General features: G+C 36.4%; 2 protein-coding genes across 2 annotated transcripts; one reads left to right on the forward strand and one right to left on the reverse strand.

The window, feature by feature from the left end:
- Positions 1–10,435: 10,435 nt before the first annotated feature.
- Positions 10,436–12,615, forward strand: LOC131018523 (uncharacterized). The gene is made up of 4 exons (XM_057947241.1): positions 10,436–11,550; positions 12,069–12,341; positions 12,425–12,511; positions 12,609–12,615. Exons 1-4 carry the CDS (start codon positions 10,436–10,438, stop codon positions 12,613–12,615), a joined length of 1,482 nt encoding a protein of 493 aa, XP_057803224.1.
- A 1,529-nt stretch (positions 12,616–14,144) lies between these two features.
- Positions 14,145–16,674, reverse strand: LOC131018524 (uncharacterized). The gene is made up of 2 exons (XM_057947243.1): positions 14,343–16,674; positions 14,145–14,266 (listed from the first exon to the last, which is right to left on the reverse strand). Exons 1-2 carry the CDS (start codon positions 16,672–16,674, stop codon positions 14,145–14,147), a joined length of 2,454 nt encoding a protein of 817 aa, XP_057803226.1.
- Positions 16,675–17,071: the final 397 nt, after the last annotated feature.

A 17,071-nucleotide genomic window follows, 5' to 3' on the forward strand; every position in this document is an offset into this window, starting at 1 on the left:
TGTAAAGCATAAGTATATGTAGTTGTGATACATTTTTTTCTTTTTATCAGGCACTTATATAAAAAATTGAAGAATAGTAGTGTTTCTCATCGGTTTTGTTTTGTGGATCCGTTTGCTGTATCATATGTAAACAAGTACAAGCATGATGCACGAACACTGGCTTTGGCAAATAGGCTTGAGAATATATCCCCCCGGTCAATTAGTTATATGTCCGTGCAATATAAAGTAAGTATTATTATTCCTTTGTTCTTGTCTCATTATTATTATTCTTTTTTAAATTGGGGTTATTGCCGGAAAATACATATAGTTTGTCAATTTTCTGGTTTATAACATGACTTTATAATTTGACCAGAAAATACATCAATTTTCAATTTAATCGCAATTATAACATGACTTTATAGTCTGACAAGAAAATACATCAAGTTTCAATTTATTCTCAATTATAACATGACCAATTGTAATTAATTTAGTATAATAATATCAAAGTTTAATTCATTAAATATTTTTAATTTTCTTTTCATATCACAATATACTATATATATATACATATATATTTGATAAATATACATCTATATGTAAATAATATATAATATTATTTACTTTTTAACATAGTTTCTATCATATATGTACCTAAATTATTTATTGGTCCTAATATTTTATAATTTCATAATTTAAATAAATAAATACTTATTATATATGTAATATATTAATAGAATATTAAAATCAAATTTATATATATATATATATATATGTGTGTGTGTGTGTGTATATATATATATCAAGATATTATATTGATGGTTTAAAAATACATATATATATATATATATATATATTATGAAATAATTAATCATCTAACTTAATTTTTATAAAAATTAATCAATTAACTAACAATATTTTATACATAACAATTTAATATAAATACAATAAATATTAATACATCTATGATGAAAAATAATATAAATAAGGTTATGTTGTAATTGAGAATAAATTGAAACTTGGTGAATTTTCTTGTCAGACTATAAAGTCATGTTATAATTGCGATTCAATTGAAATTAATGTATTGTCACGACCGCATTTGCTAAGGATAGCAAAATCGGGGAAACCGCGACTAGGGGAGGGAATTTAGGAGCGGGATTAGGAAAGGGGCATGTTTAGCTTCTTGATGACTCGACTTTGTATAAGGGAAACAATTTATCTTAACTAGATATCAAAGAAGGCCACAAGGGGACCGTACATAATATTATCCAAAATGGGTACTCGACGAGTTTGAGTACATTGTTAATAATACATAATGGTTTGACAAGATTACATAATATCTTAGCATAATCAGTGTTTGCAGCGGAAAGACAACAATTTGAGTATATGTATGAAGACATATACTCCACTCTGAGGTTCTCGTCCTAGATTGACAAAAGCTCCGCTTGCACACTACATCCCCGATCAAAGCTCAACCCGCACATTTATAAATACATACAGGGCTAAGTACGGGAGTACTTAGTGGACACTTGCCGAAATTTACATACATGCATAATATTTTATTGTCAAGCCTTTCACCAGTAGTAAGATACGAGGGTTTTACTTTAAAGACTCGTATTTACCAAAATAATATCATTTCTTTCATCAATAACCCGCGCAGGCATTTTATATTATTAATCTCCATATCAGTAACTCGTGCCGAGAGGGAGGCCTCCCTCTACGGACACTATGATCGGTCAACCCGCTAGATGACTCACGATCACAAGGGTATACACTAATTCCGAAGGGATTTGCGGTCCCATCCAGAATCCGAATTCGATTAATATCAGATAGGCAATTGATAATAAAACATAAAGCATTTAGGCATTGACAATATCATTCAAATTCATAAGCATAAAGTCTTAACAATTCTAATATATGGTTTTAGTTTATACGTAAGAAAGCCCACCTGGTAGTAAAGGCTCGTGGCTAAGCTTTTAACTCTTGCGTTCAACCTTGATTCGAAAAAGAATAACGTAAGGTTTTAATTCGAGGAAAGTCTCCAAGTAAAGGGATGCCTGAAGAAATCATGCATGACTCATATTCCCTCTAATAAATCATGCTTAGAAAATAACTAGGGAAACTTCTATTATTAGTCCGGCTATCAGATTTAAACCATAGGTTTCGTTCCAGAAGGTCAAGTAATTAACTATAATGATTCGCTCTCATTAGGGTGTTCTAAACTACCAATTTAAAATATAAATCCCCCTTCGTGTAGGCAAAGGGAAAAGAAATAATTAAACGATTCATTTACCCTATGTTCTTTTATCTCTCTCGCGATCTGCTCTGCTACGCACTTTCTGCTCTACTTCTTCGCTCTCTGCTCTGGAAGTCAGCTCTGGCCGCCAAGTCAGCTCTGGTGAGTTAGCTCTGGCTTCCAAAGTCAGCTCTGGCGAGTTAGCTCTGGAAAGTCAGCTCTGGCTTCCAAAGTCAGCTCTGGCGAGTTAGCTCTGGAAAGTCAGCTCTGGCTGTTCACTCTGCTCTGCCATTTTCAGCTCTGCTCTGGCATTTCCAGCTCTGCTCTGGCATTTTCATCTCTGCTCTGGACTGGTCTGGGAAGACGACGAGGACTCCAGTTTCCAAAACCAAAACTCTCCGTCCTTATCTCGCCTCGATTCTCACTCAGCGATACGGTGAAAAACCTACGGACCTCTTCGTGTAAAACACGACCTTAATTCTCTACCTATGTGAGCATGCTGTGGTTATTCACGTTCGTCTATGTTATGAGTTAAAGGTTCTCGTAGTTTATGAAGGCTACATGTTGTTGGTTCTACAAGGACATGACTAACCATGCATTCATTCACTCGTGTACAGCATGTAAATCATGATTTCTGTGAGTGCGATTCACGTCGATAAGAGTAGCAACTGAGGTCGAAGGTTACCTTGGTGAAAAGTGTGCTTTGGTAAGGTAATGGACGATGGTCTCTCTCTCGCTTCTTCGAGCGTCGAGGTGCAAACTGGAGAATGATATGGATGCTGTTCTTAAGTCGAAACAGGTGGAAAGAAACTTGGCGAAGGGTGGGAAATAAACCTAATCTTACCTTGTACGTGGGCAGCAAGAATCTCGCTCTACTCCCCTCCGTGTAAGGCGTCGAGAGAGATGAAGCTTCCTGCTATTGCTGCTGAAGTTTCTAAGTACTGAATGGAGGAAAAGGTGGCTTGAGGATTGAAATGTGGAGTTAAAACTAGAAGAGCTCGGTTGATATGCACTTGAGTGCTAAAGGGAGGGCATGGTTGTAGTGTGGCTGATGGACAGCCTAGGTGTACTTGGGCATGGCTGGAGCTGCATGGCGTGGAGAGGGGTGCAGCAGGTGGGTATTGCATGCCCTATTCTCCCTTTTCTATCCCTTCGTTTCCTTTGTGCAGATGGCAGGTGGGTAGGTGGATAGGGGTGTAAGGTGTAAGGTGGTTTGTAAAGGTGGAAAAAGGTGTGATGTGATTTAAAATATGTGATCTAAATAAAATCCTTCAGTGTTGGTTGCTCTGTATTTGTAATGTCGTTCATTCGCAGTCAAATATTGGTCGCTCTAATAATATGTTTTTCGATATCTAGTTTGTATTGTTATATCGATAGATTGCTAAATTAAATCCATAGATTTAATTCGTTCGTCGTTCTAATACTTAAATTAAATCCGTAGATTTAATTCGTTCGTCGTTCTAATACTTAAATTAAATCCGTAGATTTAACTAGCTTCAAAGTCGGAAGTAATCCACGACTTAAGTAACAATATGAAAAAAAATAGAAATAAACTCCATCTTGATTAATAAATAACACAACTTCGCTAAGTTGGTTATAACTTTGAATCATAAATATTCATCGACTTAATGATTCACGTCGCGGTCTTAAACACACGAAGATAAATAAATGCATACTGCTAGTGTAGTGACTCTGTCTCCGAAATACGTAATTCAGAAACATAGTTGAATTCATAAAGTGCTTCATTTACTAAAAGATAGATTAATAAGCACGCAATACTGGAATTAAATAATGATAAAAGAGCGGGTTGTTACATGTATTTTCTGGTCAAATTATAAAGTCATGTTATAAACCAGAAAATTGACAAACTACATGTATTTTCCGGCAATAACCCCTTTTAAATTTGTCTAATGTGTACTTTTTTATTATATATAGGGATCATCGGATTCTTACTGTGCTGGATCCTCACAAAGAGATAAGTTATCATTTTGATTCTCTTGGTGAATGTATGTTCGATAATGCTTGGAAGATTATTGTGAACACGTAAGGTTTCAAATTTTAATATAGTTACATTCACTACTAGAAAAATGGCCTCATACTACACTAATTTTATTACACTTTATAAAAAGTGTAATTATAAATACTCAATTAATACGCTATTCTTTTACTACATTTATATCAAATTCTAATACTACATCTTCAAATTAATGTCATGATAGGATTCATTTTCTGACACTTCTATTAAATGTCATTAGTTTTATTACTATATACTCCCTCCGTCCCCAAAATAGGTTCCTCTTTGGGGATGACACGGGTTTTAAGGAAAAGTGGTAAAGCGTATTGATAGTGGAGAAAAATATGTTATAATTAGTATTAGGAGTGGTGAAAATGTGAAAAAGTGTGATAATTATTATTGAGAGTGATGAAAAAGTGAAAAGTCAGAATAAATAAAGTATTATTAGTGGTGGAATAGTTGTCCAAAAATAGAAAGAAAGAAAGAGGAACTTATTTGGGGGACGTCCCAAAAAGGAAAAAGAGGAACTTATTTCAGGGACGGAGGGAGTATAAAAAGACCTGCACATATAATAAATAGCTTTTTACAAATATGTTTTTTTTTTCCGTTAATTCAGAGAAAGTGAGACAATAACATTAATTAATCTCTCTAAAAAAATACTGCTAATTAAAATTAAAAGGACTAGCTTTTACTCTATTTTCATTTTACGCATATAAAATTCCTAACATAATTAAAAGGACTAGCTTTTACTCTATTTTCATAAAAATTAAAATTAAAAATATAATAGCCATATAGAATTCCTAACATAATATTCTAATTGACATTCACGCATATCCTTTTATTAGTTAACCAAATGTATGGAAATAATTATGTACATTAATAAATTTTACATAAAAAAAAAAAAAAAGTGGACTCTATCTACCCAAGTAACCCAGCTATTCAACGCCCTATTCAGCGTCGCCCCATTTTTCATCCCCTTCCACTTTGCCACTCTATCAAGCATTCCTATCAGTGTAACGCGCTCACCTCTGTCTGTGGCATCGAGCAAGCTCACGACTCACCGCCGCGTCGAGCGCGACCCGCACCAGCCCGTCCCACCCCACACAACCAGCCAGCGCCTCAGCTCGGTATCGCCTTCCACCGCCGCAGCCACTGGCCCATCTTCAGCTCAACAGCTCTTAAGGTTTGAATTAATCTAATCTAAAATTGCTTGCTTGGTGGAAATTTAGCGATGATTGATGTTTGCAATTTGATAATGTGATGTTGTGTTATAAAGGGTGTTCATTTGGTGGAAGTGAGATGAGATGTAATTTGTGCTGTCAAGTGCTAAATTTTTAATGTTTTTCCTATTATTTGTGGCAAATATCTAATTTGAGATATTTTCATTAAAAGATCAATAGTTTGAATTCTAAACTGCGATTTTTCCATATGTACTTGATGATGAGAACTTAAACTATGGTCATGGAGATATTTCAGAATGAAACTCTTAAATTTGCCAGCAAATTATATGGTCTTTCATATTAAACTTTAATTATCTCCAAGTTTTTATAGTCTCCCCAATGTGAACTTTGATAAACTAAATAGATGTTGAAAAATGGATTCAAGTATGACTTAGTTAGTTATTGTTTGTAGTTTGTAAATATTCCTATATGATAATATTTAAACACCAAAACTCAATTATGGCTTTAGAGATGTTTGGAAATATAAATCTAGTTATAATTCAGTAGTACTGAGGTAAATATATCTAAACAATGTAAGTAAATCTTAATATTAAATCTCTCAGGCCACCGGCGATCGCCCTCCACCCAACACCTCCAGTGCCGCCGTTGGCTTCTCACCTCAGCGTCGAGCACGCTCACGACTCACCTCTCACCACCTCGTTGAGCCACCACGTCGAGCGTGACTCAGACCAGCCGCCCTATCCACACCACTTGTAATACCCCGCTCATTTCTATTAAGTTTAGAAATTATTTCGAACTTGGATTAAGATGATTTACGCCGGAGTATTCGAAATGAATTGAATTTTAATTCCAACAAAAATGAATTACAAAACTTTTGTAAATTTGAGCCATTTAAATTCTTGTGCATCTCATATTTATATAAATTGAGTATTTAAATAGTTGCACTAGTATTTCAATTAGCAAACTTTAAAGGATTTTTACATATCCAAAATTTTCAATATCATAGAGATCTTAATTGAAGTCTTCAGTTATTTATGTGTGCTTGATTTAATTATTCACATTTTGAGCCTTAGTTTAAATTATTCTATTAGCACATGCTACCACTTGTCATCTACCATCATGTCTTCCCATGATCACCATGCTTCCTCCCTAACCCTTACATACACCACCTACTCCTCAAAATAAGCCTCAATTTCAGTCAAGGTACAAAGTAGGGATCAATCACCTATACAAAATAACAACTCCATACTCGATAGATGCAACACAAACCAAATTTCTCACAAACACTCCAACCATTTACAAATTCTCTCTGCTCAATCCATTTCCCCATGGCAAAGAAGAGGCACACTGCAAAATAAAACTCACCTCAAGAGAACAACAACTACCAAAACTCTTCTAAGGTTTAACTCTTTGAACTCCATTAATTGTTTTGCTGCGTGTTTAAGGCACATCCATTTTATGCTTCATAATTGAAAGATTTAAACTTTCCCCAAGCAGAGATACACAAACTCACATTCGTTGCATCATTCCATCAAGATTTATATGCATACGTGTATTTCGATAAAAACAAAATGATGTTTCATATAGAAGAACGAGTATACTTATGTTTATGTTTTTAAAACAAGAAAATGAATAGAATGAAGCATGAGTTTTTGAATCTTGACTTGTTGATGATGTCCGTCTGAGTCGAGAGGAGGGAGACTGTGGTGTTTTGTGCGTCTGGTTTGGGAGGGAAGATGAGGGAGGTTGTGGCTGCTATAGCTAGTGGCGGCTCCGCCATGGGGGAAATCTGTGAGGTGTGTGTGTCGTTGAAGGCGGCGGTCGTGGCTCGTTTCTGCGGTCGCTGGAGGAGACGAGGGAGGCGGCGGCGACGTGGAGGCTGTTTCCGCCGGGTTAGGTAAGACAGAGGGCGAGAGATATGAGGCGAGGTGATGGCTTGTCGCTGCCACTTCGCCGGAGCGCGAGAGGGAAAGAGAGAAGTTGGGGGAGGTGAGGTCGGCGGCTGTTTTCGCCGGAACTCTGAGGCGGCGGTAGTTTGGTGAGGACGAGAGAGTGTGTCTGTGTGTGAGTTTTAATTTTAGAGAGAGAGAGAGATAGGGTCAAGGGGAATTTGGTTTGGGCTTAGGGCTTGCTTGGGCTGCACTTTTTTTATTATTATTATTTTGGGCCCTTAACTTATTAAAACTGGGCTATTATTGATTTATTAACTTGGGCTGTCATTTATTTAAGTTTGGGCCTGCCCTCTCCTTGTAGTATGGGCTGCAAATTTTTTAAAGAAAACGGTGCATTGATTTAATTACTTTGTCTAGAGGATATATTTTTTTTAATTAATTAGACTATATATTAATTTGATTAATTATTTTCAAGGTGAGGCATAATAATATTAATATTATTATTATGTGCATATTAAGTGTAATTACTTATTATATAAGTTAAGCATGAAATGAAATTTTGCATTTGCATTTTGCAATAAAAGCATTTATGATTTAAATTGATCTTTCATTAAATTCAATTACTAAAGAAAATCAAGTAAGGATATTGTTGGTGTCCTTAGCTCAAGAATTTGTTTTCGATCTTCATCATTAAATTTTGAAAACCCGGCGTGATGAATCATAGAATGTTAAGCACTTCACTATGACTTAAGATTAGATTCGGGAGACCTATTAAGATAATAGATTTCTTGTAGGCTTTGTGGACCAAGGGGATTAGCGCTGTTTTCCCAAGATAAGTTTCCATGTTTATGATCTTCAGGCTTTGCCTAATCAGGTGGGCTTACTTTCCAAATGTATAAAGTATGATTGAGTTATTAAGCTCTAAATGTTTCAATGAGATGCAAATTGTTTATTCAATAAAATGCAAACTGTTTATCCAATAAAATATTTTGTGCACTCTGCTCCGTTTAAGGCTCGCAACAATGAATCGATCGAGGTTCTCTCTTGACCTAACACGTTATTTGAGAATTGTGTACACCTATTAGCTGACCTGGTGGGTTGATCTCCATCGGGCACTAATCATGTATGAGACGTTATAAGGGTGCTCGACGGGATGTGTTCCGGAGCATTGGGTCCCAAATGGGAACTTGGCTGGGTTACGCCCTCAGTTCAAGCAAGCGGGAGTAATGGATCCGTCGGTGGCTAAAAGGTCCGGGATCACAGCGAGTAACGGAAAGGGAGTGTGACATGTGCGCACAAATGAAAGAAATTATTTTAACATGCTTAGAAGTCCTTTCAATTTAAAACCTTCTAAGTTATGTCAATTATGATTGGATAAACTGTCTTTACGAAAAATATGAAATGTTTCAGAAAATGCATGCCCACTGAGTACATTAGTACTTAGCCCAAAAATACTTTCAAATGTTTTCAGGTTGGCTGGCCGGTGCTGACGGGACTGAGCTGAGGCTAGGGTTCAATTTCTATATAGACTTCCGTTGTAGTAATAATTCTTATACATCTTTTGTTTTCTCAACTTAAGATGACTTCATGTTGAGCTTCATTTTAAAATTTCTAGTTTTATATGTTAATGAACGTCGGTTGTCAGAAACATGAAACAAAACTTGTGATCCAAAGGGGCCTAGCCCGACTCGTTATCTTATTATTCGGGTTTTAACAAGGTTGTTCCTTGTTTATTTCTATGAATTGGTTGCACCTTGATTGTATTTATTCATTCAAGAATTAGGGTGTGACACCACTATCCCGCACCGCTGCTCGGTGCTCGCCTTCAATCGGACAAGCCACCGGTCCAGCTCCACTCTCCAGCCACCAGCCCACCTCCAACTTGGCAGCTGGTAAGGTTTGGGTATAAGTTTTTCAAAAAATGACAAGCAACATGGATATGATTATTCAATATTCAGTCCCTCTATATATAGAATTGATGCAATTATGCAAAGATTGAATTTTTGAAATCCCTTTGTTGGTTCTAGTTGGCACTTTAAAAGATTATTCTTGTCTATATATGATTTAGTTTTTTGAAATTTTGCTTTTGTGGAAATTGGTTATGCTTTATGTTGTCTTTGAACATAGTGGTCAAAAGAACTCTAGGTGTTTCTCAACTTGTCTAAGTCAAAAAGTTTTTAAAATAATCTTGTCATTTCTCAAGCATTCCTACTACTTGAAGTACACTGTTTGTTTCTTATATTATACAATTCGGTGTTGTATCTTATTATTTATTCTCTGTTACTAAGTTGTCAATATTTATTTTATTAATTATAAAAGTTTGGTAGGAATTTTCAATACAATATGGATAGAAGTTGGATGACAAAGTCAAGAGTAACAGAGGAATACCATAATGAACTTCAATACTTTTTGGGCTATTCTTTTCGCAATGCAAGCATAAATGATAAGATACTATGTCCATGCAAACGTTGCCAAATTGGTATATTTGTGAGTAGAGATGAGGCATTTGAACATTTGGCAGTCGATGAATTTATTCCCGGTTACACCCATTGGATAGCTCATGGAGAACTTCCTAGTAGTTTATCATCTAGGCGTGAGAATCAACATAATAATCTAGAGACTTCAGGTGATGATGATATGCAGAGTTTGGTTCATGATGCTTTTGGAGTTCCACATGAAGATGGATATACTCAAGATCACACTACTTCGATAGATGCAGAGATTGCTAATGGGCAAGCATGAGAATTTTACAAGTTAATTGATGCTTCACAACAACAGCTAACTTAAAGTGTCTTGGGAGATTTTACTATCGTTCATAATCCGTTTGCTAATCCGTTTGCTATACTTAAAGTGTCTTGGGAGATTGAGAATAAGGTGTTTGATATGTTGTTGCAATTATTAACAGAAGCCTTTCCAAATGCCATGGATGGTCTACCGAAGTCTTATTATGAATCTGAAAAATTGATGAAAGAACTAGGGCTTGGTTATGAGAAAATTGATGCTTGTCCGAATGATTGCACTTTATATTGGGGGATGAATGAAAGAAGAATTTCTTGTGACACATGCCATGAGCTAAGATGGCGTACTTCTAATAAAGATCCTACGGGTGAAAAAAATAAAGATTGCACAAAAGGTCATGTGGTATTTTCCTCTCAAACCAAGGTTGCAAAGATTGTTCATGTCTGCGAAGACGGCTTCCCATATGAGATGGCACGCAGACGGCCGTACGAATGATGGGTATATGAGACATCTTGCTGATTCTCCAGCATGGAGCACTTTTGATAGCTTGCATCCTGATTTTGCTAAGGATTGTCGCAATGTTCGATTGGGATTAGCATCTGATGGAATTAATCCATTCAAAAATATGAGTGTGTCACACATCACATGGCCTGTTATACTCATTCCTTATAACCTTCCTCCATGGATGTGCATGAAAGAGCCCTACTTTATGTTATCTCTATTGATTCCTGGTCCATCAGCACCTGGGAACGATATTGATATTTATTTGCAACCTCTAATTGCTGAGCTAAAGGATTTGTGGGAACTAGGAGTTGAAACGTATGACGCATCAAAAAAGCAAAATTTTCAATTACGTGCTTCACTACTATGGACAATTGGTGATTTTCTAGGATATGGATATTTGTCGGGATGGACTACCCAAGGGGAATTTGCATGCCCAGTTTGTAATAGACAAACTCATTCAATTAGATTGAAAAATGGTGGAAAGCATTTCTATATGGGTCATCGAAAGTTTCTACCCAAAGAACATGAGTTTCGGAAGAACAAACGACTCTTTGATGGCACGACTGAGTATGGAGAAGCACCGCAACCATTATCTGGTGATATGGTGATGGATGAACTAAAAGACTTCTCAATTTTATTTGGTAAGCTTATTAAAGATAAACCAAAGTTTTTGAACTCGAAAAAGAAGAGTATATTTTTTGAGTTGCCATACTGGAAAGATAATGTTGTGCGTCACAACCTAGATTTCATGCATACAGAGAAAAATATTTGTGAGAGTATTTGTGCTACATTGTTAGGTCTGGATGGTAAGTCAAAAGATAATCTTAAATCACGCCTTGACTTGGAAGCAATGGGAATTAGGCCCGACCTTCATCCAATTTCAAAGGAACCTGGAAAAGTTTATTTACCTGCAGCAGCTTTTACAATGAGCAGGAAAGAGAAAACTTTGTTTTGTGAGGTTTTAAAAAAAATTAAAGTTCCTGATGGTTATGCCTCAAACATTTCAAGGTGTGTTAAGGTAAAACCACCGAGGCTGTTAGGCTTTAAAAGTCATGATTATCATATTATGATGGAACAATTATTGCCTATAGCATTGCGAAAAACTCTCTCCAAGACAGTTCGCTCACCTTTAATTCAGTTGAGTAAGTACTTTAGAGAGTTATGTTCTAAAGTAATTTGTCCTACCGATGTAGTTCGTTTAGAGAAAGATATTGTTGTGGTACTTTGTCAATTGGAGAAGATATTTCCACCATCATTTTTTGATGTTATGGTCCACTTGACTGTTCATTTGGCCACAGAAGTAAAGCTAGGTGGGCCCGTTCACTACCGTTGGATGTATCCAATAGAGAGGTAATATGAACATTTTTGCAAGTTATATATGTGAAATGTTATAATTAATGAAATTTTTTGGTAGAAAACTATGTTTGATTGATGAACTATTTAAAGTGTTTGAAAATCCGATACTTATTATTATTTTATTGTTTTTTTAGATATTTAGGCACATTGAAATCTTATGTGCGTAATAGGAGCAAACCCGAAGGTTCGATTGCTCAAGGATATCTAGCTGAAGAATGTTTGACATTTTGCTCTTTGTATTTAGCTGACTATGTGGAGTCAAAGTTTAATCGGGCATCTAGGAATGAAATTGTGAATGACAATGCAAACACTGGATTAGATATATTTGCAATCAAAGGCCGTTCTCTTGGAAAAGGAATTGCTGTGAGATTTGATGCTGAAATATTGACAAAAGCTCATCAATATGTATTGTTTAATTGTGAGCCTGTTAGACCATACATTGAGTAAGTTATTTACTCTACTTTTATTTATCATAACATTTGAATTTCTTATTTTTGAAAATCTGATGGTTCATATTTTATTTTAGGCTACATCAGACAATAGTTAAACAATCTAATCCTCGTGTTGCACGCCATCAACTTGAACGCATTCACTGTGAAAGCTTTGCTGGTTGGTTTGCTCAATATGCAAGTTACCCTAAAAGAATCATTATTTTTATTTGGTTTTGCAGCATGTTTAATATTCATTTAATTTCTTCGATCTTTTTATAGGTTGTAGAGTTACAAATCAATGAGGAAAATTCAGGATTAAGAGATTTGACTCAATTCTAGCAACAGGAGCAAAAGTTTCATCAAAATCAATCCCTTCCACTTGAGTGTACCCCTGTGCTACCAATCTAGCTTTGTTTCTAACAATGTTACCAGACTCATCAGTTTTATTCTTGAAAATCCACTTAGTACCAATAACGTTCTTGTTATGTGGTCTAGGGACAAGATCCCACACATCATTTCTAATAAACTGATTAAGTTCTTCATGCATAGTATTGACCCACATAACATCTTTAAGAGCATCAGCAACATTCTTAGGTTCAACAAGCGACAGATAACATTCAAACTCAGCAACCTCACACGCAGAAGTCATACATGCAATTCTTACCAGCTCTTTGTATTTGACTTCCTTCTTCTGTCGAGTGACAACTTTTTCACCCACATCTCCGATGATTTGAGAACTTGGATGATCTCTTCTCACATGACTTGGGGGATCTCGTCTGATGGAATCATGAAGAAATTGAGCTTCCAACTCTTCTTCAGAGTCTGACACGTAGTTGCTAGCTTCTCCTTCTGATGTTGACCCGGACGAAGTAACATCAGATGTTGGTACAGATGTTGTACCATCATTGCCACTTCTGTGGTGGTCAGAAGCATGACTTATGTTGTTGGGCTCCTCGAGTAGCTCAGTAACATCTTCATCCTCTGTTCTATCAACGAGACTAAGATAGTTATCAAACACAACATTAACAGTCTCTTGAATAGTCTTTGTTCTCAGGTTATAAACACGAAAAACATGACTATTCACAGAATATCCAAGGAAGAGACCTTTGTCACTTTTGGAATCAAACTTGTTGAGGTGATCATGGTCATTCAAGATGTAACAGACACATCCAAAAACATGAAAGTACTTGAGATTGGGCTTCTTACCTTTAAGGATCTCATACGGAGTTAACATAGTACCTAGTCTCATGTACACCCTATTGATGATGTGACATGCTGTACTCACAGCCTCAGCCCATAATCGTTTGGAGAGACCTTTTGCTTGCAACATAGCTCTCACCATTTCCTGAATGGTTCTATTCTTTCTTTCGGCAACACCATTTTGCTGAGGAGTTTTGGGTGCAGAGAACTCATGGAAAATTCCGTTGTTAGTGCAGAAAACATCAAAAAGAGAGTTCTCAAATTCTTTGCCATGGTCAGTCCTAATTCTCCCAACATACTGGCCATATTGAACTCTAAACCTTTTATACAGTTTCTTGAAATGAGCAAAGGTTTCAGATTTTGTTGTCAAGAATTCAACCCAAGTGTATCTTGAAAAATCATCAGCACACACAAGTACATACCATTTACCTCCTAAGCTTTCGACTTCAATGGGTCCCATTAGGTCCATATGCAGGAGTTCGAAATATTTTGAGGTACAGCATGTTGACAACATTGGATGAGCTGTCTTGTGTTGCTTCCCCTTCTGGCAAGGTTGACACACAACATCTTTCTTGAAATTCAGATTAGGAAGGCCCCGAACTGCATCATGTGTGATCAACTTTTGAAGATTCTTGAAGTTGACATGTCCCAGTCGTTGATGCCAAAGCTCAACATCATCAAGTTTGACTGCATTGCAGAACGTTTCTTCTTGGGACTTGTAGCAATTGTCAGACGACCTTTTTTCCATCATCACACACTGATTTGTGTCATCAAAGACTTCACAAAGATGTTTGTCGAACTTTACAGTCATACCTGCATCACACAACTGACTGATGCTAAACAGGTTAGCCTTAAGCCCTTCAACAAGATACACATCTTTTAATTTAGGAAAATTAGTAACATTGAGAACTCCTTTCCCCAAAATTGTTCCTTTCGCACCTCCTCCAAAAGTAACTTTTCCTCCTGATGTTGGGACAAAATCAGAGAGTAAAGCCTTTGTTCCTGTCATATGTCTAGAACACCCACTGTCAAAGTACCAATTCTCAGAAATATTAGCATTCAAGGAGGTGTAGACAACAATATTACTGGTTTCATTTTGTTCTCTCTTATCCAACAATCTGCTAAAGTCAAACCTGCCAATGTTACTAACATTCTTCTGATAACAGTCAAACATCTGTGTCGCAGATTTTACAGCACAATCACTTATGTATTTGACACAATGAGGTTTGATATGTCCAGGAGCAGAACAATAATGACAAACATATGATTTTTTCTTTTTGCTTTTCTTATGAGGATCCTTAATGTTGTCAACATTCACACTGACATTTCTTTCTTTAACAAAAACAGTAGTATTATGATGTTCATTTCTTTGCTCCTCAGCACAGAAACCAATACCAAAATTACTATGTTGTCCTTGAGACAGAACATCATTTAAACATGAGGTGTCTTTGTTAAACCGTTTAAACACTCTTTCAGAATCACAAACTTTACCTCGGAGTATATCAAGTTCAACATCACGTTGAGAGAGCATCCTTTCAAGCCTTGTAATTTGCCCTTTGAGATTTTGGTTTTCATCAACCAACATACAGATGTCATTTCTCATCTCCCGACATTGAGAATCAACAATCTCATAGAGATCTTTAAAATTCTCCATCTCTTTCAGTGGATCACTCTCCTGTTCTTCCAAGGCTGCAACACAACAAAAATCCGGTACACTAGAGTTGAAATCATCAAGAATAGTCATTTCATACCAGTTCGTTGTGTTAGTGGAGATCTTCATCCCATCAATCTCCTGAACATCAGTATCCATGTCAAAAACATCATTGTTAAAAATCACATTAAACTGATCATTTTCAGAAGAGATGTTCACATCAGTGTTGGCAACATCAACATCAACATTCATATTGTCAGACACATCAATCAGATCAACATCACAGTCAGATCTGGAAATATTGTCATCAACACTCAGAGTTTCAGACTCAGATAAGCTATCTGAATAAATTATTTCATCATCAAGATCTTCAAGAGCTCCAATCATGTCTTCTTCCTGCAAATCCTCTTTATCAATTGTAGACACAAAGAGAACTTTTTCTTCCTCAGAATCTGAGTCATCACTAAGATTTGCAGTAAGACCAGAATGCCTTTTTCTTGCAACTGTGGGACACTCATTTGCATAGTGACTCATCCCTTGACAGCCCCTGCATTGAATGTGATCAAAACTTCTTACCTCGGATGTTGTTCCAACATTCTTCTTAACATTGGTGATGTTGGATGAAGATCCAGTAGACATCCCAGAAGATTTCCTAAAACCACTTTTGGATTTTCCTTTCTTAAAAGATTTCAGCATGTTGTTAAAATTTTTAACCAACATAGCAAGATAAACATCATCATTTTCCTCCTCGGGATCAACATCTGTACACTCAGACAAGTTAGCAATTTCAGAGTTTTCAGGAATCTTTTCAACACGAAAAGCCACACTTTTGGACACATGATCAGCTTTCTGCTGTTCAAGATTCATCTCAAAAGTTAACAACTTACTGACCAGATCACCAACACGCATAGTAGCAACATCAGCAGTTTTTTCAATTGAAGAAATTTTCATGTTATACCTTTCAGGAAGAGATCTCAGTATCTTACTAACCAATCTTTCGTTGCTAATAGGTTCCCCAAGTCCAACAGGTTCATTTGAGATTTCACATAGCTTTTCATAGTATGCAGAGATAGTCTCATCATCGCGCATTCTCAAAATCTCAAATTTGGTGGTCAACATTCGCATTTTTGTTGCTCTAACACTGGCTGAACCTTCACATTGTTCCTGCAAAATGAGCCAAGCATCTCGAGCTTCCGTGCAATTAGAAATCATGCGAAATGCAGGAACATCAACAGAGATAAAGATAGCATTCAAGGCTCTGGAGTTATGGTTAGAAATGAGTCTTTCATCAGCAGACCATTTACTCTCGGGTGTGAGTGTAGTACCTCCATTATCATCAGTAGTACGCGGTGGAGTCCACCCATCCAAAACAGCAACCCAGGCACGTTCATCAATGGATTTGATATAGATTTCCATCCTAGTTTTCCACAAGTTGTAGTTCTTCCCACCACTATCAAGAGTAGGAGGTCGAGCCGACACACTTGACAAATCCATTGGTGGTAATTTTGCACACAGGAATCGATTCTTAGTACGTCAAGAACCTGCTCTTGATGCCAATTGAAATAATTTAGTGCCCCAAATTACCAACAAAGTATAACCGTGTAATTAAAAGAGTAATGTTGGAAAGAATGTTATCAACAGAATGTTAATAACATTGACACCAACACGCAGCGGAAAGTAATAACACACAGGAATAATTTTTTCACGGATTATAAATAATCCGTGAGTGCCTCAAGGCTAAATTCATTATGTTGAATCAACAATACAAAGTACAGATTTGGATCTTCTTGGAGATCTATCTTTACAGAATGGCTGCCTAAGATAAACCAACCTATCTACTTTCAGTACTACAATGTTGATACAACACAGAACCCAAAACAGCCGAATAACA

Source organism: Salvia miltiorrhiza, chromosome 3 (genome assembly GCF_028751815.1).
Source record: "Salvia miltiorrhiza cultivar Shanhuang (shh) chromosome 3, IMPLAD_Smil_shh, whole genome shotgun sequence".
NCBI lineage: Eukaryota > Viridiplantae > Streptophyta > Magnoliopsida > Lamiales > Lamiaceae > Salvia > Salvia miltiorrhiza.